Source organism: Thrips palmi, unplaced genomic scaffold (genome assembly GCF_012932325.1).
Source record: "Thrips palmi isolate BJ-2018 unplaced genomic scaffold, TpBJ-2018v1 HiC_scaffold_18, whole genome shotgun sequence".
Lineage (NCBI taxonomy): Eukaryota > Metazoa > Arthropoda > Insecta > Thysanoptera > Thripidae > Thrips > Thrips palmi.
This window is the reverse complement of record NW_023144627.1, coordinates 4,023,279-4,046,296: the sequence shown is the minus strand read 5'-3', so window position 1 is coordinate 4,046,296 and position 23,018 is coordinate 4,023,279. Positions and strand designations below refer to the sequence as shown.

The following is a 23,018-nucleotide window of genomic DNA, read 5'->3' as shown; positions in this document are numbered from 1 at the left end:
GTGTGTATCCCATAACTACTGAGATATCGTTACGGTGAGGTTTCAGTCAAAGAAAACCATAATTTTTGATAAAATTTCTATAATTTGAATTGCAAAGCAAGCAAACATTTCGATAGCAACCTTTGCTGCTCGTCACATATCCAACATTTGCGAGAGAGCAGTTGCATCGTTAACATCCAAGCGCTTCTGTGAGACAACTAGGTGTGAAGCAGATACCCAAAGCTATGCACATATTCTAAACTACTAAGAACTTAAAGGGAAAAACTCATGATTTTTTAAGAAAAAAACTGGGATTTCTCAAACACGTCAAATAAGTATCCTTGGAAAAAAATAGATAATTTCATCTTCGTATCAGGGATCTGTAACTTCCACAGGGTATTGTTGTCGGAAGCGCAAAAGTTACAACTCTTAGGTTATGTTTCTAGTTCATCGACTTTGTCATTGGAAGTGCTTGCAACAGTTTCATACCCTTAACCGTTAACGAACGTTGTCTTATATGTTACGTTAGGAAAGCTGTGAAAGTAAGATCTTATGTCAAGGATCCCTGCTTTAGATGTGTTTTTCTATACGTGAACGGGATGCCTACTCTACAAACTCAAGTGTGTACATAGTACCCTCCACCTGGAGTGTACTTGGCATGTACACTCCAGGTTGGCGTGTACTTGCTAAGTACATGCCAGGTGGCTCATACCTGCAGCAGGGAGCCAGCAACAGTGTACCTGAAGGTACACGCCAACCTGGAGTGTACATGCCAAGTACACTCCAGGTTGAAGTACACGTACATGCATGTTTACTCCAGGTGGAGTGTACTATGTACACACTTGAGTTTGTAGAGTACGTCCGATGGTTGAATACAGAAAGAGCTTCGTCTTCTTTGTCTTCAGCAGACTTCTTGCCCTTTCAAGGAGCCTGTGAAAAGAAAACGTTATGTAAAGGTTTGTGAAGTTTTTCAACCTATGAAAATATTAATGTTTGGAAAAGATATACGTTTCGAGGCAAACTACTAAACTTCATTCATAATCGCCCTTTGCACATGAAGTCCTTATTTTGTCTGTTCTTTTTCTCACCTTTTATCTGATCACTCAGCACGCATCCGCCAACCTTGCCGCATTAATCCTTAAAAGTGACCTCCACGCTCTCTGTCGAAAGAAATTCGGGCATGAAAGGCCAAGCAGCTCCGATAGCTCCTACCAAGCTTGCTCGCAGCGAACTCAAGGCTTGCCAAACAGTAAAACCTCTACGAAGAGTCGCTTCGGAATACGAGGAAAATAAAGGCGTTGTAAAACCTACGAAAAATTTCTTCGCTTTGTGAAGCAAAATCCTTCGTTATACGAGCAAATGATTCGTAGGCTTTTAAGAGAGCAGAGGCGGGTGATGCGTGAAACAACTTGAATTTCGGTGTAGGCACTATTCCCATGAAATAAGCTTTGAAATAACTTGAATTTAAAATAACGGCTCACACAATTTTTCGAAGCAGTTTGCCCCTCGGCGAGATGCCAAGGACAAATTTTGAGCATTTGCCGCACTGCGATTCCAAAAGCTATAGCCCTAGCACGTGCGGTGCAATGCATTTAGATATCGCACCGTTGCGTTTGCACGAAATCAAACATAAGGGCGGGAAATACACAAATTCACACGCAACAAGGCACACTTTCGTGCTTACGCTCAAATTCGTGCAGTTTATAATGCATGCTCAATTTCTTGCTAAGTTACACTGCAAAGTTTGCTTGCCACAAGTTTGGCAAGCCGTTTTGCCAAAAATTGGCAAGCTTGGCCCTAATCAACTCCCCAGCTTGCCAAAATTTGGCAAGCTTGGCCCAGATCCACTCGTCAGCTTGCCATAATTTGGCAAGCTTTTAAGGATTTCAGGTCGAAGCTTGACAAATTTTGGCATTCAAAACGGCTTGCCAAATTTGTGGCAAGCAAACTTAACCATGGTTTTGCAGTGTTTACAAACAAAACTGTATATTGTAATTTAATGTGATGCGTCCCTCACCAATTGGTGCATTGAAAACGTCCTCGAACGAATTGCACCAACACTCATTCCGGGAACGTGACATCACGTTCAAACGAATGTGACACAATGCTCAAACGAACGTGACATTTGGCCACATTCATTTGAACGTGATCTCACGTTCCTGGAATGAGAGGGAAAATCGTTTGGATTCTCAGTGCGCTCTATCGTTGGCGCACTGCACAGGTCTAGTTCACTTTGAGAAAAACGTGAAGTGTTTATTTTGTATCCTGAGAGAAGGTTTTCAGCACACCGTACGGGTGCTAAAAAGTAGTATCTGCACTGTTAAAAAAGGTTATACCCCAGAAGGTAAGCTAGTAACACAGAATTATTACGAATCTGACAACGGGCTAGAGTCCACTTACCGTTTTTGGCGCCAGTCGGTCCAGTTAGGTTAAAAAACCTGAAATAGAATAAGAGATAGGCAAGTAGCGTAGAGACATTGTAAAGTTGAATTCCAACAAAGTCTCCTCGTGAACGAAAGAGATTTCGTGAATGTAGTCATTAATCAACAATTTTTCAATATTGAACTGGTTGGTGGGTCTTCATTAAAAGACTTCGGCATTTTTTTTTTCAAGTAGCTACCCCACATTGCAGGGAAATATGGGACGACAGTCGAAGCGCTGATGTAAGGTCCCTACTATGCACAAAAAAAATCCGAAATTTGGTGGGAGTGTAGCCAAAGGGTCAATGAACCTGTGATTAACACCTCAGCACCTCAAATTGAAATCAAAAGGGTAAAATTCACAAAAAAAAACTTGAAATTTGTCTCATATTTCCGCGTTTTACGGTACCTTACTATGTTCAAAATACTTCGTAAGGTCTTAATCTCGTGGTGGTCTTTCCGCCCATTGTGCGACGCCTCGGTCAATGAAGGAGGTTAATTTCAAGTAGTACGAATGCAAGAGGATGCTCATGAAACAAAGCTGGTCTTAGTCATACCTGGTGAATACCCCCATCTCTCTGAACATCCATTCCGCAGATTTGTACGTGTCCGTAGGCTGCGGTTTCATTAGGTAGATAACCTTTCCTACTCCTTTTTGAATCATGCTTTTGGCGCACTCGTTGCAAGGGTGTTGCAATGTGTACAAAGTTGCGTTCTTCAAGGCGGGGCCAGCGCGCAGTACTGCTATCATTTCGGCGTGAACTTCTATAAAAAGGGAAGTATTTTAGCTTGTTAGACTACACTACAAACCTAACTGTATACTTCGTACACACTTAAAAATGCATACTTCGCCAAGTACACACTTACAAACGCATGCTTTTGACGCCGCACAACTCTATGCTAAGTATAGGCATTGTAAGTGTTTACTTGGCCAAGTATGCATTTGTAAGTGTGTACTAAGCAGACAGGTTTGTAGTCCAGCCTCCTGAAATAAAGAACTAAAACATAAGAGAATAGCTGAAACCCTCCCATATTTTTAATCAAGGGGCTACTGACTTCAATAATACTCCGTACACGACATCAATAATACCGATAATACTAGCTATTCTGTGTCTATTTCGTCATGCCGCGCGTCTATTCTGTGTCTAGGTTTTACTAAGGATCAAATCTGATTAAAACAAAATCAAGACGCTCTGCTTTGTGTGCCGGTGGTAAATGTTTACGTGAAGGTGTGAAGATAAATGATAAAGTTGCATTTTTGTCAAAAAAAAAAAAAAAAAAAAAAAAGATAACTGAAAATTTTCAAAAGTGCAACGTTTCTCTGTAGACGGTTTCTGTGATTTGTATTTTTACGTTGGAATGGACTACGGAACCATGTTTACTTAGTTCTCCGAAACGAGGTGGAATTTAGAGGCAATAGAAGTGGAACTGAGGTCTGCGTAAAGTCTTTATTTCGGTGGGTTATTTTTGGAGTTACCTAGAGATGGGGAGTAAAGTTGAGTTGATTATACATTAGATTCATAAAGACGCAAGTTGAGTTATCTATCTCGTTTTGCCATTTAGTGCAACGGAGTCATGTGGATTTGCCATGTTGAGTTACCTCCATTTTCCAATGAAATTTAGACCGTAAAAGGGGTCAAGTTGAGTTCTATCCATCTTTTTCATATGGCTTCTCTCCTAATCTGGTAAGACCTGGGTCCAACAATTTGATGTAACGATGAAAACCATCCTGAGGCACAAAAAAAGATAAAAACCCAATTTGGAGATAGGTCCAATTATTCCCTTCTTCCGCTTCCTGGATCACTTATACGTGCCAGGCCCGTCCGCGAGGCCCTAATCGACGGCTCAACGCCCCGCCACAAACCAAGCAGGACTTATTTTTGGCCCGTCCCGCGTATTTTTGTTCATGCGTCAGATAGTAATTTAAAGGGCTTTTGGCGGGAGGGAGCATGAGCCATCGCTTGCAAGCGATAACGAAACACTGTCTACGGGCATGGTCTCCAAGAAGTCTTAGAGACCATTATGTAAGTCGCCAAATGCCCACGCGCTGGCCGTTCCGGCGTATCCCACTATAGGGATTATGTTCATTTAGGAGGCTTGGTGGTAGTCTAAAGCGAGTTATTTACACTCTCAGCACATTACTGACTTTTTGCTCATTTTGTCAGTAATATGCAAGTAATTTGAGCAACCATAATTACGTACTTTTCCTTTTTTAAAGAACAACTTAAGAAATCTTAAATACTGGACTGACAATTTAGTTTTGTACATAATTTTACAGAGGAAGTGAGTCATACTTACCAAGAAAATACCAGGTATTATTGTTGCTTGTACGAATACATAATGAATAAAAAGTAACTAACGTGCTGAGAGTGTAGATCTTCTTGCCGGGGGGGGGGGGGGGGGGGTAGGGCGGTCCAAAAAAAAATGAAGTTGCTCGGATCGTCCAACGCCGCCCGAATTTGGATTCTACATCGAAAAAAATGAAATACGCGTTTTTTCCTTTTTCGAAAAGATGATTTTTAGGACCTCCTCAAAGCCCTCAAAGTTTTTAACAGTGCTATTAATAGGAAAAAATCGAAACTTGGTCATTTTTTGACCGATTTTCAAAAACGAAACGGGGATTTGTTCGTTTTTGAATGCTTATTACGAAAAAAAATATGCCCAACCCTCTATTTGGTTTGCCTTACTTTCAGGGGCAAAAAATGACTAAATTTCGGCCCAAATTGGCAAGAGTTTCAGTTTGTAGGCCGCTACAGCCACTCCAAGTCCACCCTGTCAGCATGGCGGGGTGCCCCCACCACAAGGCAAGCCCCATGAACAGAAATGAGATGCCGAGTGCAATTTGCCTACCTCACAGGGGCATCAAATTGTGGATTTTTTCGAAAATCTATCAATAGTGGTGTCTCTTGGGGCCTCAGATGGGCACCCTTTCACCCGGTTCGGTACCCGCACTACGTGATAAGAACAAACAATAGGAATTGACTGTTGAGCACCTCATGCCTACCTCTCAGGACCAGAAAAACGTTAAAATTTAGAAAATCCCTTCATTTTGATGGCTTTTCTTGTGGCCTTGCGTGCCCAGAGGCCCCAAGAGACACCACTATTGATAGATTTTCGAAAAAATCCACAATTTGATGCCCCTGTGAGGTAGCCAAATTGCAATTGGCATCTTATTTCTGTTCATGGGGCTTGCCTAGTGGTGGGGGCACCCCGCTATGCTGACAGGGTGGACTTGGAGTGGCTGTAGCGGCCTACAAACTGAAACTCTTGTCAATTTGGGCCGAAATTTAGTCATTTTTTGCCCCTGAAAGTAAGGCAAACCAAATAGAGGGTTGGGCATATTTTTTTTTCGTAATAAGCATTCAAAAACGAACAAATCCCCGTTTCGTTTTTGAAAATCGGTCAAAAAATGACCAAGTTTCGATTTTTTCCTATTAATAGCACTGTTAAAAACTTTGAGGGCTTTGAGGAGGTCCTAAAAAACATCTTTTCGAAAAAGGAACACTGTGGCAAAAAGGTACGGAAAATCCTGTTAATTTTTTTGCCAGAATTCTCCGTAGCCCTCTTATCAATATTCTCGGTAGGCTCTTACAGTATTCTCCGTAGGGCCGCACAGTATTCTCTGTAAACCCGCACAGTCTTCTCCGTAGGACCTCGAAGACTGTATAGTCCTACGGAGATCACTGTGCGGTCCTACGGAGAATACTGTGCGGGCCTACAGAAAATACTGTAAGAGCCTACGGAGAATATTGATAAGGGGCCTACGGAGAATTACCACAAGCTGTTTACAGAATTTTCCGTAGCTTTTTGCCACAGTGAAAAAACGCGTATTTCATTTTTTTCGATGTAGAATCCAAATTCGGGCGGCGTTGGACGATCCGAGCAACTTCATTTTTTTTTGGACCACCCCAAGGGGGGGGGAGGGGGCAATAGCGTCTGTGCATCGGTGCAACGTGAAAATATGAGTTGTCACTTCATGACAATTTCAAGGCTAATTTTCCTTACAAGGATGTCATCAAAACAATTGATGGCATTGTTGTCACGCCCATGCAATTAGTATAGGAGCTTTGATGAAAATGTCATCAATTTGTAATAAAGTCACAACAAATTTTCACAGTGTGGTTTTACAATTGTACACTCTGAAAACCTAACAAACTATTTTAGGCCTTACAAAGAAAAGCAGCTTGTTCTGACAAAGTACATTGAGCATACATTAGGTTACACAGAAAAAACTTCGTATTTTACGAAATACGTCTTCGTTTAACAAAATAAATTAGTTTGCACTTTGTATGCATACGCTGAAAATACTTTGTATGGTTTTAAGTTTTAAGCGTGCATTGTATGCTTTGTTGTGCTTTGTGTGCATATGCTGAAAACACTTTGTATGGTTTTAAGCGTGCAAGCGTGTGACAAACATGGTTCACTCTTATAAGCGTGACACATTTTGGTTCACGACAAACAGTGTGAGACATTTGCAAAGCAATTAAAAAGCACTGACCTGTTTCAGGCTCACTGCCAGCTCTGCGATTGTGCCCCCACCCGACGATGTGGTTGTCCTCATTTACGACGCAAGCACCGAGTTTTTTTGTTTCATCGCTCTTTTGAGCTTCGATCAGGCAGATGGCGAAGAACAGGTGTTCCCATTTCATCCTGTCCACTTTCTTTTTCGAGATCGGTTCTTCAACTTCTTTTTTCGAGATCAAATCTTTAACTTTCATTTTCGGGATCAGTTCTTCAACTTCCTTTTTCGAGATCAGTTCTCCTTCCTTTTTCGAGACTATAACTTTCATTTTCGAGATCAGTTCTTCAACTTCCTTTTTCGAGATCAGTTCTTCAACTTCTTTTTCCGTGGTCAGGTCTCCAACTTCAAACCTAGAGTTGTGGCGTATATAATATACATAAAATGTAATATTGGCTTAAAAAATAAACAAATAATTTTCCCTGCCATACGCAAATTTTTAAGCATTGAAAGGCATATGGGTACACTGAGATTCCAAACGCTATGAGTATAGCACGTATGGTGCAATGCAGCTGACATATCGCACCATATGAGCAATGCCATAGCCATATTGCACCTTACGTGCAATGCGTCCCGAAAATACCCTATACTAATGCATGGGAATTGGGGGGCATTGCACTTTATGTGCAATGCTTTTGCATTGCACCAATTGACGCTATACTCATAGCGTTTGAATTCTCAGTGTAATTCTTTCCGATTCAACACACGTCGAAGTGTCCATGACTCCGATTGGGCTCCAATTTTGCAGCTTGGTAGTATGTACTTGATAACTGTGCAATTTTTTTTTTATTATCTCGAATAGTTCCTGAGGTATCGGACTTTGAAGTTTTTAGGTAAAAAAATTAGCCAAAATGCAAGTTTTTAGAAAAAAATTAAGAAATTTTGTGTAACTTGTCCCAGGCCTTATGTCTACTTTTCCCTGTTATAAGTGACTATAAAGAAAGGTTTTGAGCCCCAATACGTCAACTTCAGCCAATTCCCATTCATGGGTTACGCTACTTTTGTGCTAAATTACTACAACTTACGCTTATTAGAAGAAAAGTTTAGCACAAAAGTAGCGTAACCCATGATCGACTGAGCAAAGCTGTGAAGTTGAGCGTAGAAGCCAACGACAACTGATCTCAATGTTATTTCCTTCCAAATGATAATGAAACTACCCACTTAGCTTAAAGGTGTTCAACCTGTTGAATTTCAAACCTTCCATGCACATTTTTATTTATGAACTTTGAAAATACTATTTTTTGGAATTTTGGCGATTTTTCACCAGGGTCCCCCCTTAGAAAGAAAAGAAAAGCAAAACGGTGGATTTAAACACTTAAAACTACGCATGCGCTGACCGATAGATGGGGCTTCCGGCCGAACCTGGTTCAGCTGAAGGCCAACCGCCTTTGCGAAAAAGGCCTAATACTCCCTCCATGAACAAAAATGCGGGGATCGTGTTGAAGTACAACTAATCACCCGCATCGCGATTTTTTCCTAGTCTATTGTTACGAACTAATTAGCTTCAGCCCTTTCCAAATTACCCTGGTAAAACTAAGGCGTAGTATGACACCTTTCGTGAAACGCACAGTCTACGCCCTTCTTATATTGAAGCGTACAAGAGCTCATCCGCTCTTTTCCTCTTATCTTACACGGAAAAAAGGAATTCGTTGACCCAGCGAAAAAGTACGTTGATTCCGTGATAACCGAAAAAAAATTGTTTAAGTTACGAAAAGTTTGTGCGCGTAAAGAATAATTTGTTGTTAAGACGAACAATTCGTTGGTGGAGCAAGACAGTTAGTTGGAGAGACAAAATCATGACTGTGTTGCTTTGGCGGATCTTTTGGTTGCGCTGACAGATTGTCAGTTTTACCAACAAAAATTTCGTTACTCAAACAAAGTTTTCGTAACTCCAACAAATTTTTTCGGTTATCACGGAATCAACGCACATTTTCGTTACGTCAACGAATTCCTTTTTTCCGCGTAATGCATGGGGGGTATCACCGTGAAGCGTAGTTGTACGCTTTAATGAAGCGTTGAACAACGCTTTAAATTTACCAGTGTACTACAATCAAGAAATAAGAATAAGAATCTGCGCCATGAAACAATCGGTGCTACCTTTCTTTAAAAGAGGCAAATGAGTCGTGAGCCATCAATGGAAACTGCGGAAAGTGAATCGTGAACTCACGTTATTTTCTTGACGCCACCTTGTGGTTCCCTGTTCGGAAGACGGGCTGCTCCCTTTTTGAATATTTCACACTGTGTGAAGTCAAATGTCACCGATGATCGAATATCAGTCCTGTTCATAATAGGAAAATAAAGATAAGATACCAAGCTATTCCATTTTGCAAGTTGGTCGTCTCGCTCTAACTGTACGCGGCACGGAACGATATTTGGCCCGCCAGAGACCTTTCCGGTCAAACAAAAAACAATTTAAAAAAACTCATCATCAAGCATGGACTCCAACAAGCTCCCTTGCTCTGTAAAAAAACAGGCATTCGTGAGGCCTAGCCAAACACCTAGTCAATCATGCTTGAACCTACCAGCGTATCAGACCTGTCAGAATGCTTTCTGCATTCTTTATTTCCGTTTCTCTTCCTTCGTTGCTTTGCACGTCCAAGTAGTAGACATGGGATATGCCTACTGCTTTTATTCTCATAGCACACTGTATGCAGGGGAATGTAGACACATACATGGTGCATCCATCAAAATCCGTTAAGTTGGAAAATGCAATGGCATTCATTTCTGCATGACAGACTGAGAGAACGACACAAAAGAAATAATGATTAAACACATTTGCTTTAAGGTTTCATATAAACTTTCTAATCATTCTGCTTCTCCCACATTCTAGAGAAGGGCTTCACGATGTGTTACGTACCAAAAAGAGTCTTGGTTTCCAGGTTGCTCGTAGACTCTTTGCCCCAGGGAAATGTATTTTCCGGGGCATTATTGAGCATTCCATTGTATCCTTGCCCAACGATGTGCCCTTCTTTATTCACAATGCATGCACCTACTTTCCATTTGGGATCCCTACTGCGCGTAGAGAGAAGACATGCAAGTGCCATGAAGTAAGAATGCCAATCCTGGAATGAAACCAGTTACAAGAACGACCTCAAAATTTGAGACACATTTTGGAACTCTTGGACTTAATGTCATCCTCAGTATTTCTGCATCGAATTAGGGTATTCAGAATGGCTTTGCGATTCGTTATCCGGTTACTGACTTCGAATTTGTGAAATCATACTGACTGATTATTCATACTATTTAAAAAATCCTAACATTTCACTGACAATGCATGAGTCACCATCACCCCTCAATCGGGTGATTCAACTTTGCTGCACTGTTAAAAAATTTTGCTGAAAGTTCAGACTTTTTTGACTGAAGTAAATATGCAGAACATCCTACTGAAAATTCAGACTAAATCCTGGTCTGAAATTTTCAGACTTACACAAGTCTTAACCTTTCAGACAGGTCGTAGTCTGAAAAATTCAGACAAAATTGTCTCAATTACTACAGGGTGAGTTTTCTCAATGTGTCAATAATTTGCAGGCAGTTTGGGCATCCCTAGGGGACCATTTTTCACCAATGAACTAGTGGGCGCAAACGTCTAGATACGGAGATAATTGGTGTTTTGAATTTGGATTTTGCGCCTACAAGGTAGGCACCCGGTGCCACTGAGTGTGGCAGGACCTGTCGAGGGGGTGTCGTGGGACTAGCAGTACTCGCGGGAGTGCCACTTACCTCGCGGAAGTATCCGTGGAATCCTGCCACCCTCGCAAAGACAGCCGTGAGATCCACTGTAACGGGGGCCACCATGACAGCCCCTTGAGACCCGCGGCAACCCCTCCCAAAAGACATTTGCAAGGTCCGCCGCACCCCTTCGAGACTCGAAGCACCCCTCCTAGACCCGCGACACCCCCACGTGAGGTCCTGCGCCCATCAGTGGCAGCGGGTGCCTACCTCGCAGGCGCGAAGGTCAATTACAAAACACCAATTATCTCCGTACCTAGACGTTTGCGCCCACTAGTTCATTGGTAGAAAATGATCCCCTTGGGGTGCCCAAACTACCTACAAATTATTGACACATTGAGAAAACTCACCCTGTAGATTGTTTTGTCTGAAAGTGGCAGCAGGAAATTTTCCCGTAACTCGGTGAAATGATAATGTTCGCATCCGAACCTCAAAGGAGAGACGTACTCCAAGGAACCGTCTACGTAAAAAATTGAGTGTAGGGCAATGTCCCCGATGTGGGACTCTTCCCTGCACTCATCTGGAGCTGGCATGACGCACCCTAGGGAACGACGGCACGGAGCCAACCGCGAGAGGTAACTTCAAATGTCAATTGTTAAACTCGCGCGTTTGCTACAGATATAAATTTGGTATGGGAGCGTGTGTTTCGTCATAGCCAATGGAGTAATGGCCATTTCGGGTTAAAAATATTAAAAATTTAACAGAATAAAACGTTTTTAACAACAGCAGGCTCTTTACCGACACTGGCGCCACCTAGCGGAGAGAAAAATGCTTTCGTTTTGTCTGAAGTCCCCGAAACGGAGTCGGATTAAATTGAATGTAAGACTGATTGTGAGTTAACCCAATGTTAGGTTGGAAGAAAGTTGTCCAATTTTCTCTTATGTTTGAACATATTTCAGAAAGTAGTCTGAATCCGAAATTCAGACTCTTGAGGTCTGGGAAGTCTGACGCAAGTTCATATGAATTTTGAGAATGAGTACAAATATTAAGACACTTCGAGTCTGAACCAAGCTTTCAGACAAAGCGTTTAAGAACTAAGACAAAAACTCTGATTTTTCAGAATTTAGTCTGATTTACAGATTCAGACCGCTAAGTCTGACAAAATTGGTCTGAATTTTCAGAATTTTTTTAACAGTGTGCCCAATTACGGATGAGGAAAAACTCATCAGCCGTAATTTGGTAACAGGCGGTTTCTTGCCCAAGTCAACGCTTATGTTGTGAGGTCCCCGATGACGTCCTTCCGGGGCCACCATGATGACCTCCAAGTGTTCGTTACTCGTTTACGAGTTTTGGCGACGAGTTTCTGACTGTTCAAAACTAAGTCACCACCGACTTGTCACGCAGGGCAACGGACGTGACTCTTTCATTCTCAGTGAATTAGGACTTACAACACACTAAATGCTTTTATACCAATTTTGTATGAGACATACAGTTTTTTTGTGCACACGAACTTTTCGTACAAATTTGTACAAAATTTTGTGCAATTTTGTACAAAAATGGCGAAAAATGTGCAGTTTTTCGTACAAAAATTGTACGAAAATTTCGTGTGCACAAAAAACTGTGATGTCTCGTACAAAATTGTACATAACATTTAGTGTGAAGGTAAGTCTTACGAGAAGCAGAAATTTTTTGCCAGAAAGTCATTGATGGTCAAATTGAGTTCCCCGTTCATTAAGGGTATCGGAGAAGGGCTGAAGCGGAAGTGGAACAGAATTGAACAAAGTATGCGAAAGTGGTAAGAATAAGCGTCTGCATCATCGCTCTGCCGATTACAGGTAGCTAGTACAACCTGCCTCTCCTACGATTAAGGGGGGACCCTGGTGAAACTTTCAAGTAGGCTTCAAAATAATCCCAGGAAGTTGAAACTTTGCTTAATTATTAGGTTCATTATGGTGAGTTCCCAAAACAAAATTCAATCCAAAATGTTGAACGGTCTCTGAGAAAAGTGGCTTTTTAGTGTTTCTTGGAGCGTTGGGGAAAAATCTTCCTGCGTCTTTCATTGGGACGAAAGGTCGAAAATTTTTTTGGGTTATCCTTAAGACGTATAGAAGAGATTTTAGTGGCGGAATTTTCAAATTCAACTTCTGTCCTGATATATGAGTTTTCAAATTTTAACACTAAAAAAAAGTTATTTTTTCCCTTTTTATAAACTTTTAGGTGTGTTTAAAAAAGGTAGGGCTAATATCAAGATTCCGTCACTAAAATTTGTCGACAAGTCATCAATGAATAGAGTCCATGCAAGACGACTCATGTAGGTGTCAACCAGGAACGCAGGAAGTCTTTCTATGACAAAATTTTTTGTCGACTGAGCAAAGCTGTGAAGTTGAGCGTAGAAGCCAACGACAACTGATCTCAATGCTATTTCCTTCCAAATGATAAAGAAACTACCCACTTAGCTTAAAGGTGTTCAACCTGTTGAATCTGAAACCTTCTATGCACATTTTTATCTATGAACTTTGAAAATACAATTTTTTGGAATTTTGGCGATTTTTTCACCAGGGTCCCCCTTAAGCCTACTCTGAAATAAACCTGCTCAATGCTCTTTCATTTGGGAACTTACTTCAGCATTCTTCCTCGATAAGTCTTCAAACAATCGTCCATCATTGATGCTGGCGTAATGTACAGTTGCAGAACTCTAAGGAACAAGAGGTTGTATGTTTTATAGCTGCAATGAGACAGCTCAAATTTATTGATCAGCAGTAAAGGGACAGGCTCAGTTGCACACGGAAAAAAATATTAGTTGGTCGAACAGATTCGTCGATGGTGTTTAGCCCAACTAAGATGTTTTCGTTCGAAGAACGAAAACTTGTGAGATGAGCGGAAAGTTCGTTGCAGGAATAAATTGATCGTCTCCTCACGTCAGCGGACCGGTTCGTTTGGCTTGGCACGTCCAAAGCTAGTTCGCTACTGCAACGATGGATTCGTTGAGGCAACGAACTTTTCGGCTCGTCTAACGAGATTTTCGTTACTAGAACGATAATAACTTAGTTCAACCGCGGCATCGGTTGGGCTAACTAGATATCTGTTGGACTCACTGAGTATTCTTTTTTTCGTGCATTTGATTTGACACTATAATAACAGGAAAAGTAGCGATACACATCGGCAACTTTGGCCCGTCCCGTACATCAAAAAGTGTGCAAATTTCGCCTTTGTTTAACTCCAACGAGATTTGATCCCTGCGCTGGGGTCAAATAAGATGTTATTTTCGTCATCAGTGCACTCAAAAACATCATAAACAATGCAGGGATCCTTACCTTAACTTAACATTTAACTAACACTGCTTTCATAACGTAACATAAGACAATGTTCGCTACAGGTTAAGGGTACGGACTTTTGAAAGTACTTCCAAAAGTATATCCACAAAAACTCGAGACACAAAAAAAAAAAAAAACTTACCCTTTTGAAAAGATGTTACAGGTTAAGGGTAATAACTTTAACTCTTATGATAACGTTATGATGCCCTTATGAGGTAAGTTAAGGATCCCTGAAACAATGCGAAAACTTGAATAAAAAGAATGTTTCAAATATACCCCACTGGGATTTGAGCCCCGGTCCAAACTGCTTTGATTCGCTCGAAACCAGCACCGTTGACTTGTCTCGTCGCCCTGATTCCAAAAATACCCCTACATGCCCTTCTAGCTGTATCCGTTGCCGAAATCCTCCTCGACCCCATGTAGACCATGACCATGATGCACCTGCAGCAGCGCCCCCCGGTGCTCGGATCGGATTTGCTGCCACCGGGCGGTTCTTAGGGTCACCCAACGAGGCTGCATACCAAATTTGGTCAAGATCGGACCACGGGAAGTCCTCGGACGGACGGACGGACGGACGCACACGCACAGCAAGCATCATACTCTATGCCCGTCCATCCGTCATTTTTTTACAAAAAAAAAAAATTCCAATGCTAATCGCATTGCACGGTGTTCCCATTTTCACATTTGGTTATTTTGAAATAGCCACGTATTGGACCGTGGCAGTGCCAACTGTTCAATGATTATGAGAAAATCCAAAAATTTCAAAGTGCGCATGCGCTAAATTCAAACCAACCAATAGAAAAGGAGTTCTGGTCAAACCTGATTCAGTTAACACCATGACCACCTCACTCCATCTCGCGACTTACAGTGCTCATGTTCGCCAAACGAAAGTCACCCGCGTTCCGAAATCACCCCTCCCGAGTTTGTAAAGTTTGTCAAAGCAACCATCGTGCTGCTTTTACGTAGTGAGTAAGAACTGTTCTACAGAATTGAGGAAAACATGACAAGACAACCGCAGCCTTTAAAAGCATGCCAAACAATCCAACCTCAGCAACAATGGAGGGGCAGTTTCAATGCGCGCCAACTCGTTTTTTCAGCCTCGCGATTTTCGAAAGGGCGCAGACGGCAAGAAAATCGGTGCCAACCCACGAAAATTAATTTGATGCGTCATTTCTGCTACGAACTTTTTACTAGTGACAGACTTTAAAGATGTTCCAACGTCGGGACACCGTGCAATGCGTTGGCATTAGCATTTTCGAATTTCACGGCGTTTTGAATTTTTTTATCGGCGAAATTTAAATTTTGACGGGTGGCACGATGGGACCATGGCGTTGCCATGGAGATTTTTTTTCATGTTTTAACCATTTGCTCAGAACACAGGCGATTTCTTGTTACTTTGATGAGCCAGGAGGTTTAGTTTTGAGAAGTGGCACATTTTTTATTTGAACCATTTTTTCATATCATTAACGGTTCTCGTTTTCGATTGTTGCAAATTTATGTTTTTCTAGTTTACGGAAAATTCCCACGATGAATTTTCGAAAAAAATTTGAATTTTCGTTTTTTCCATGGTTGAAATAGTTTAGCGTTGTTTATTTGAAAATCGGAGAGGGGGGGGGGGAGAATCCACGGACCTCGGACAATAGGGGTTCTTGGGAACCCCTAATAAACGGGACGGGCCAAAAACACGTCAGTAAAACATTCGATATAGTAGTGAGGCGTAAATGTAAAGCTTGAACGAAGCAAGCTACCCTTCTGCTCAGGGGGTGGCAACGGCCAAGGGAGAGCGTGAGGCGATGCTCGCGCCGTCAGTGCAGAGGTGCCGCACTTGTTCGAGATTACGAAAACTAGACACTGTTTTTCAAAACGCTTTGCACCGATGGAAAGGGCTTGAAATTTAGGGTGCATTAGGCTAATTGCTTTTCTTGAACTCGAAACTCCCCCCTTACCTAGTCTTAAGGTGCAGTAAAAACACCAAAAAACACGAAAAATCATAAAATTAAGGAAAAAACTCGAATGCGCCATGTTGATAAATGATTCCGCCCTAGTGTTCGGTTGAATTGGAAGTATCGGGCAGTCAACTAGGCCTAATGCACCCCAAATTTTGTGCTCTTTTGATCTGTGCAAAGCGGTTTGCAATCAACGGGCTAGATCTTACAATAGAAGCAAAATAAGTAACCCCTGCGCCTTGCTCGCGCATGGCTTCACGCGCTTCCTATACTAGGCCGCCCCCTGTTCTGCTCCTCTTTCGGCGTTAAACAAAGCGCTTTCCCGTGCGCGTGCTCATGGGAAGAAACGTTGCCGTAATTACCGTGCGCGTTACATAGGAGCATCTCCAAGTCACACTCTGCTAGAAAGAAACCACAACAAATCTACAAGAATAACTGTGAATTTTTTTTGTCAGGAATCTCAGGAATAGATTGAACTTTCAAAGCACGACCATTGTTTTACAAAGTACAATTGAACCTGCATGACGAGTGCAGTCCAGTTGAGGCCTCGTTGTTCTTTGTACAATCCTGTTTGTACTTTTTTTACAGTTTTCGTCGTACTTTTGTTGCACTATTCGCACTTTGGTTTGCAGTGCAAACAAATTTTGCTGATTTGATTTCTTTTCGGTTCCCCGTGTCACATTCAAACGAACGTGATAATTCAGGCATGTCACGTGCAAACGAACGTGACGGTGTTACATTCGTTTGGATTTGACACAACATGTATCGGGAACCATGTGACAGTCGCTCGCTGATTTCGTGCCACACCCGAACCCGAAGTAATGACACAAAGCAGTGCGGTGTGTCACATTCGTTTCACTGTAAATTTTCAATGTTTGTCACGTTTTAACTGAGATTAAAGATTTAACGTGCAAACGAATGTAATGTCACATTCGTTGGCTACCAGTGAATGGATCTTGTCGCAGCGAATTTCGATCTATGATTTTGGCCATGCAAACTTGGTGGTTTTCTTTTGGTTTTCAGAAGTGCTAATTGAATGCTCCCCCCTACGCACACACTCAATTGGGTCTGCAGCAGAGCGTTACTTTCTTAACGTTAGGCATTACCGTTACTTGTGGTAATTGTGGTTGTAGTAACCTTATCTTGAATTGACGTTAACGGTGTAAGTAACGATAACAAGGATGGGTCCGCAGTGTATAATCACACGACCACCATACGTCCTACATATATTATTCTTACCGATGTCTCAGTGCGTGTCCGTTCTGCTGGTAGCGATGACATACTTCAACCTGTATTGATGAGTTATGACGGTGTCCAGAAACTGCCTTGGTGTGGGGCACGTCCTGACAACAACAGATCTTGAAAAATTAGCAGATGACATGTAGTGGTGAAGAAATTCGTTATTCAGTGCGTAACATACCTAATTTGAACTCACAAAAAAATATGGACTATTAAAGATGGCCACTGTGGCCTGGTTCTGCACCAATTTTTTTTTAAACCCGGTTCCTGATTGAATCAGATTTTGTAGGTATTTAGTTAGTATCGTAAATCACTCTGAGAAAAAATGACGGCAAATCCTGGATAATTTTTTTGCCAAACTTTACCGTACTTCAAAAGCCAGTATCCACCGTACGTACAGTCTACAGCATTTACCGTAATTGTTTTACAAAATATTCCGTAGTTTCTTAACAGTAGTTACCGTTCTTCCGAACAGTCCATGCCGTAGGAAGGACCAGATCTGGTCTCAACAAAGGCCGCTCCCGTCCACATCAGGATCTTGAAAAAAGGGGGTCGACCGACTGAAAAATTTTATTGCACCTTTCGATAGGTCTCGTCAAGGCCTTTTCAACGAGTGGTCGGAAGGGGGGTCCAGGAGTCCGACTCCAGCAGTGACGTACATCAGGATCTTAAAAACGAGGGTCCGACCGTCTAAAAAAATTAAAGCAATGTTTGATAGGTATGAAAAGTACGGGATTGCCGGTTAAAAAAGTACGGGACTCTCTGTAAAAAAAAAAGTACGGTGTTCCCTGTTAAAAAAAGTACGGTATTGCCTGTAAAAAAAAAACCACGGTATTGCCTGTAAAAAAAAAACACGGTATTGCCTGTTAAGAAAAGTACCGTGAAGTCTGGAGTAATCAGTACAGGATTTACCGTGATCTTTTGTCGCAGTGAACAGAGGTGACTTCGCCATCCTGGGGTGATTTCGACAGGCACTAAAACACATCTTTTTACCTACATCATGATAATTTTTACTTGTTATACAAACGCCACGATCACCATCTTCATGCTCCACAACAATCCAAACAACGAGATGAACCTAAGTGTTGCTCCAAATGGTCTTTTGAGACAGTGCCGAAGTCGGCGGGTGGTTCCGTGCGTAGATGCCGTTTTAGCCACGTTAGAAAGTCAGAGCAAAATCAATCTTGCTTGTTCGACCTGAATTCAGCTGAGATGGCGTCAATTGAACCCCAGGAAGACAATCTGAGCGTGGGTGAGCTACAAGTTGACTTAAGTTTTCTCCCCCTATGTAATATGACGAAATTTACTGAAAATAAGACGGAAACTACGCTTGACGGAACTTACAAACAGTTTAACTGCAAATGCCTATCGCCTCAGAAATAATAGTGGTGAAACAAAGGCATAAAAACCATGCACTGTCAGAAAAAAGTCCGTAAATTTACGGAGAAAGTTACTCTAATTTTGGGAATAGAGGCTCCGTAAATTTTCCATATTTTTACGGAGATTTTCCGTATTTTAACGGAGATGAACCGCATTTTTGCAGAAATGAACGCATTTTAACGGTTTACTTCCCTCCTTCCACCTTCGATGTTAAGATGAAAGTGATTTTCTCCAAAACAGTTTGAGGATCCACTTGACCACATGCCATTAGGATCGGATAAATGGACGGAAACCCAAAGGCGAGGTCGCTTTAGGGAAGGCGTACTCTTGGAAAACCTAATCAGTTGGTCACCCAACCCATCGATAACGTGAATTAGTCTGTTCTTTTTGATAAGTAAGGCTTCTATTTCATTTCTATACATAACTTCCATATTTTTACGGAGAAAATCCATCATTCAAAAAAACCGAGATCTCCGTTAAAAAAATGGACAGTCTCCGTTAGATTTCCGTATTTTTACGGAGTTTTCCGACAGTGTGCCCTTCAGGGCTTAAACAATGTTTCACGCCAGGGTGTGAATCATTCGGTGCCCTTTGGGGTCGTCCACATGTTTTCAAGATTTTCCACCTGCTCCCTCCCCATGTTATCAGACTTACTCTGCAAACTGAAGTGTGTACATAGTACACTCTTATTAGAGCATACTTCCAAGTACACACTTATTTACAGCATACCTGCTAGGTACACACTAAAATAGAGTGTACATTGCATGTACACGCTAAATAAGAGTGTACCTGGCAAGTACACTTAAACTGGCCCATGCTTTTAGATAGGACTTATCGAGTGTATTTTAGCGTGTACATGGAAGGTACACACTTATTTGGCGTGTACTTGCCAGGCACACTCTTTTTTAGCGTGTGCCTAGCAAGTATGCTGTAAATAAGAGTGTACTTGGAAGTATGCTCTAATAAGAGTGTACTATGTACACACTTCAGTTTGCAGAGTAGTCAACGGTTTGATTCAATCGACAGAGCATAGCCGAGATGCATGCTAAGAGACCGGGCCAATCCGTCGCCATGGCCTGCGCGGCTGCAGCGAAGGACCGCTGGACGACTTACGATAGCACTCATAAGTTTCGTTTTTTTTTGTGCTGGTTTTATTAGTGACCTCGGTTTTTGAGCTAGGACCGCTCCTTCACCGCATTATCGAACGTTTTATGTCTAAAAGCGGCTATTTTTACACGGTAAAAACGGTTCCTGGTTTTCCGAAGGAACTCCCTGGAAATGGCCTATACCTTCATCATTGGCTTTCTGGGAAAACCCGGTTGCGTCTTTACCGTGTTGCGTTTTATCTGATTTTGGGCCTCGGAAACGGTCTGAGGCGGTCGGGGAGACCGTTGCATGGTTGGATTGTCATTACGAACACAAAAACCAACGTTTTCAGCTATATGGACCCCCCGGGCACCGCACATGTGAGAGTCAGACTTTTCTTATTTAAGCTAAAAATCGGCATTTTTGCCCTTTTTTTAGCAGATGATACCTTCGCACTTGAAACACACTTAAAACTACTATACACATGAAGGTCAGCGTGCTTTTACTCTCAAGTCCAAAAACCAAGCGCGTATCCTAACAATATGATAGGGGCTGGCTGCCGGGGCGGGCTGGTGCGTGTGTCTGGCGGTGTCACCGCCTCAGAGGCGCAGCCTGCGCGGAATTCGACAATACCTCCCCGGTACAGCGCCAGCGGCACCGGGCGTTAACAATGGCACCCCTTCCTCGCGCGCGACGGCCTGCGCGCAACATTGACAATACCTCCCCGCCTGACTCGGCGCGGAATATCGCGCAACAATGCCTCCCGATTCGGCCCGGGGCGCTCGGGCTCGGCGGCGGGCGGTGCAGGCCACAGCTCGGCATGGCTACTACCAACACCGGCCAGCTCGCTCGGGTCTATGTATTCAATTGGTCTAAGTATTTTGTTTCATACACAATTTTAAACACTATCTTTGGAATGAGCCCGCATACTACCCCGTATAAGAAAACCAAACGAGTATCATCTGCTTTCATTAACGTTCGTTGAATGAGATTTTTTTACCATTTATGGAGGTTGGTGACAGCCGTCTCACTCTATCATCATGTGATCAGGTGTGGTACAAAGAAGTGTAGGGATACCAGCCCCCACGTTTGGGCCGGGGAGCGCAGAGGCGCTGGCGGATAAGAGGGAAATTTCCAGAAAAACCATGTATTAGGCGCTGAAAAATCTTTTGAGATACCATGTTAAAAAGGCGTCCGATAGTGTGGTGAAGGAGCCGTTCCATCGCAAAACCGAGGTCACGTTTGAAATCAGCAAAAGGAACCGAATGTTTTGAGTGCTATCCTGAAGTCGTGCAGTCGAAAGTAGGGGAATAACGACGCACCAGATCTCCCATCATGCGCTTCGGTTGCTCCAACCGATCTTCCTTATCACCCCCCCCCCCCCGCAAGATTACGCTATCAACCGAATTTGCGAAATATGAAAAGAATTAGAATTCACCATTTGTGTTGCAGACACGGGACAATGAAAACAAGGAAACAGGATGACTGGTCTTTAAAAGTAATGAAAACTGAGAAGGTGTACACTCTTGGCAAGTTACTGACTGTTTTGCATATTTTGTCACTACTTTATGCAAGTAATTTGTGCAACCATAATACGTACTTTACCTTTTTTTAAGAACTGCTTAGGGACATTATTTTCCTGACAATTTAGTTTTGAATAGAATTTTACAAAGGCAATTAGTCCTAGTTACTTAGAAAATACTAAGTATTATTGTTGCTTATACGAGTGTGTAATTAATGAGAAAAAGGTCAGTAACGTGCTGAGAGTGTACAGGGTTATGCAAAGCTTAGATCCTTAACAGTTTTTCTAACATCTGGTTCTTTTCAACTGGAAGCTGAAGCAACAGGAATTAATTGAAACTTTTTTTGTTTACGACTACAGAGGAGAAATAACAGGGAATGAAAAGATTAAGATTTCAAAATAATATTTCCTGTTTACAGTTTCAACATTCCTCTTGTTTTCTAAACCGGCAGGTTAAGTATACTAACAAGCAGTTGACGCCGTGCAGCGAGCGCGTGCAGTATCTGCGCACATCGCGCGTTCGGGTTATCAAAATCGCCGTAGTGTTATGCCAAAAAAGTTGCGAAGTTACCAAATAAGTTGATTAATATGTTGATTCATTCATTCGAACACGGTAATACTCGGTCCTGGTTTTCGTAGAACACTGGTAAAACTAAAGCGTAGTTGTACGCTTCATTCAAGCGTACAACTACGCTTCAAGACTGTGCGCCCTTCTTGAAGCGTACAACTACGCTTTAAGGCAATTCCCCCATTCATTTAGATAGGAGGAAAGGAGCACATGAACTCTTGTACGCTTGAAGAAGGGCGTACTGGCTGTACGCTTCACGAAGGGCGTAATAGTACGCCTTAGTTTTAACAGTGAACCGTCCTGGTTTTCCTAGGCATTTAGTACAGGAGAAATCAAGACGGTCCTGGGAAAACCACACTCTCAGCACGTTACTGACTTTTTCCTCATTAATTACGTACTCGTATAAACAGCAATAATACTTAGTATTTTCTAAGTAAGTGTGACCAATTTCGTTTGTAAAATTATACTAAACAAAAATTTCAGTACATAGCTTAATATTTTCTAAGTAGTTCTTTAAAAAAGGAAAAGTACGTATTATGGTTGCACAAAGTACTTGCATAAGTACTGATAAAATGAGAAAAAAGTCAGTAACGTGCTGAGAGTACAGGACCGAGTTCTACCGCGAATTTGAGAAAAATAAAAAAAAAACAGAAAAGACAGCTCAAGATTGTATATAGATCTTTTACAAACCTGAGCGACAGAAATTGTGGACGTGGCCAAACGAGGCCGCGGCTACAGCTGCACTGCACTGCCTTGCATATCCGACATTCGCACTACGACAGTGCGCTTCAAGGTCGCGGCGTCACTGTTGTACAGTTCGCTTTGATTAGGCTCTACGGATGCAGTCACGTGCAGCACGTGCACGAGGAGGGTGGCGGTCACACTCCACTGCAAGAAAAAGTGTGAATAGTACAACAAAAGTACAACGATAACGGTACAATAAAAGTACAACACTGATTGTATTAAGTACAACGAGAATTGTACAAACCACAACGAGGCCTGTAGTGACCAGCACTCGTCATGCCGGTTCCATTGTACTTTGTACAACAATAAATTCCTGATAAAATATTTGCAGTAACTTGTGTACTTTTGTTGTGGTTTTATTATATATTTTTATATTACGTAGTAGGGTGCAGTTCGGAATTCACGACAGAGCTGTGACGTCACTTCACTCACCCCCCAGAGACAAATGTGCGACGGGTTTTGTAAAGAAACAACAGGACACATGGAGCCGGGAGTCGGCACTGGCCACTGGCCTTCACACTAGATGAAGTCAAAACTTGACTCAAGTTACAAATTACAAGTTAACATTCCATATGGTCAAAATGAAAGTGGCTTTCTAAACTATCATCATTATTGTAAATCTTTTAAAGTTT

At 42.1% G+C, this 23,018-nt stretch overlaps 1 protein-coding gene across 5 annotated transcripts; it reads right to left on the bottom strand.

Annotated features, from left to right (window-relative positions):
* Positions 1-62: 62 nt before the first annotated feature.
* Positions 63-22,484, bottom strand: LOC117644953. 5 transcript variants are annotated; one of them, XR_004587684.1, is made up of 12 exons: positions 22,333-22,484; positions 17,087-17,190; positions 13,208-13,282; positions 9,776-9,980; positions 9,441-9,654; positions 9,086-9,196; positions 6,898-7,271; positions 2,957-3,164; positions 2,380-2,417; positions 1,068-1,139; positions 839-909; positions 63-586 (listed from the first exon to the last, which is right to left on the bottom strand). XR_004587684.1 is itself a non-coding variant. In XM_034384778.1 (11 exons), the coding sequence occupies exons 2-10, from the start codon at positions 17,126-17,128 to the stop codon at positions 1,111-1,113; spliced, it is 1,296 nt and encodes a 431-aa protein (XP_034240669.1). In that variant the 5' UTR covers positions 17,129-17,190; positions 22,333-22,484; the 3' UTR covers positions 764-909; positions 1,068-1,110. The 5 variants fall into 5 exon arrangements, 4 of the variants coding, with proteins under 4 accessions (XP_034240669.1, XP_034240670.1, XP_034240672.1 ...); XM_034384778.1 differs by lacking the exon at positions 63-586 and having other exon boundaries at positions 764-909; XM_034384779.1 differs by lacking the exons at positions 63-586; positions 22,333-22,484 and adding an exon at positions 17,268-17,290 and having other exon boundaries at positions 764-909.
* Between the last annotated feature and the right edge of the window lie 534 nt (positions 22,485-23,018).

Bases quoted from the DNA above. Each gene is read 5' to 3' on its own strand.
- LOC117644953 (XM_034384778.1), bottom strand. From the start codon at position 17,128: ATGTCATCGCTACCAGCAGAACGGACACGCACTGAGACATCG. The intron at 9,197-9,440 runs GTAGGTTCAAGC...TATTATGAACAG, and splicing joins CTGACAGGTCTGATACGCTG to GACTGATATTCGATCATCGG. The intron at 3,165-6,897 runs GTCAGTGCTTTT...CCCTTTTTATAG, and splicing joins TGGCAGTGAGCCTGAAACAG to AAGTTCACGCCGAAATGATA.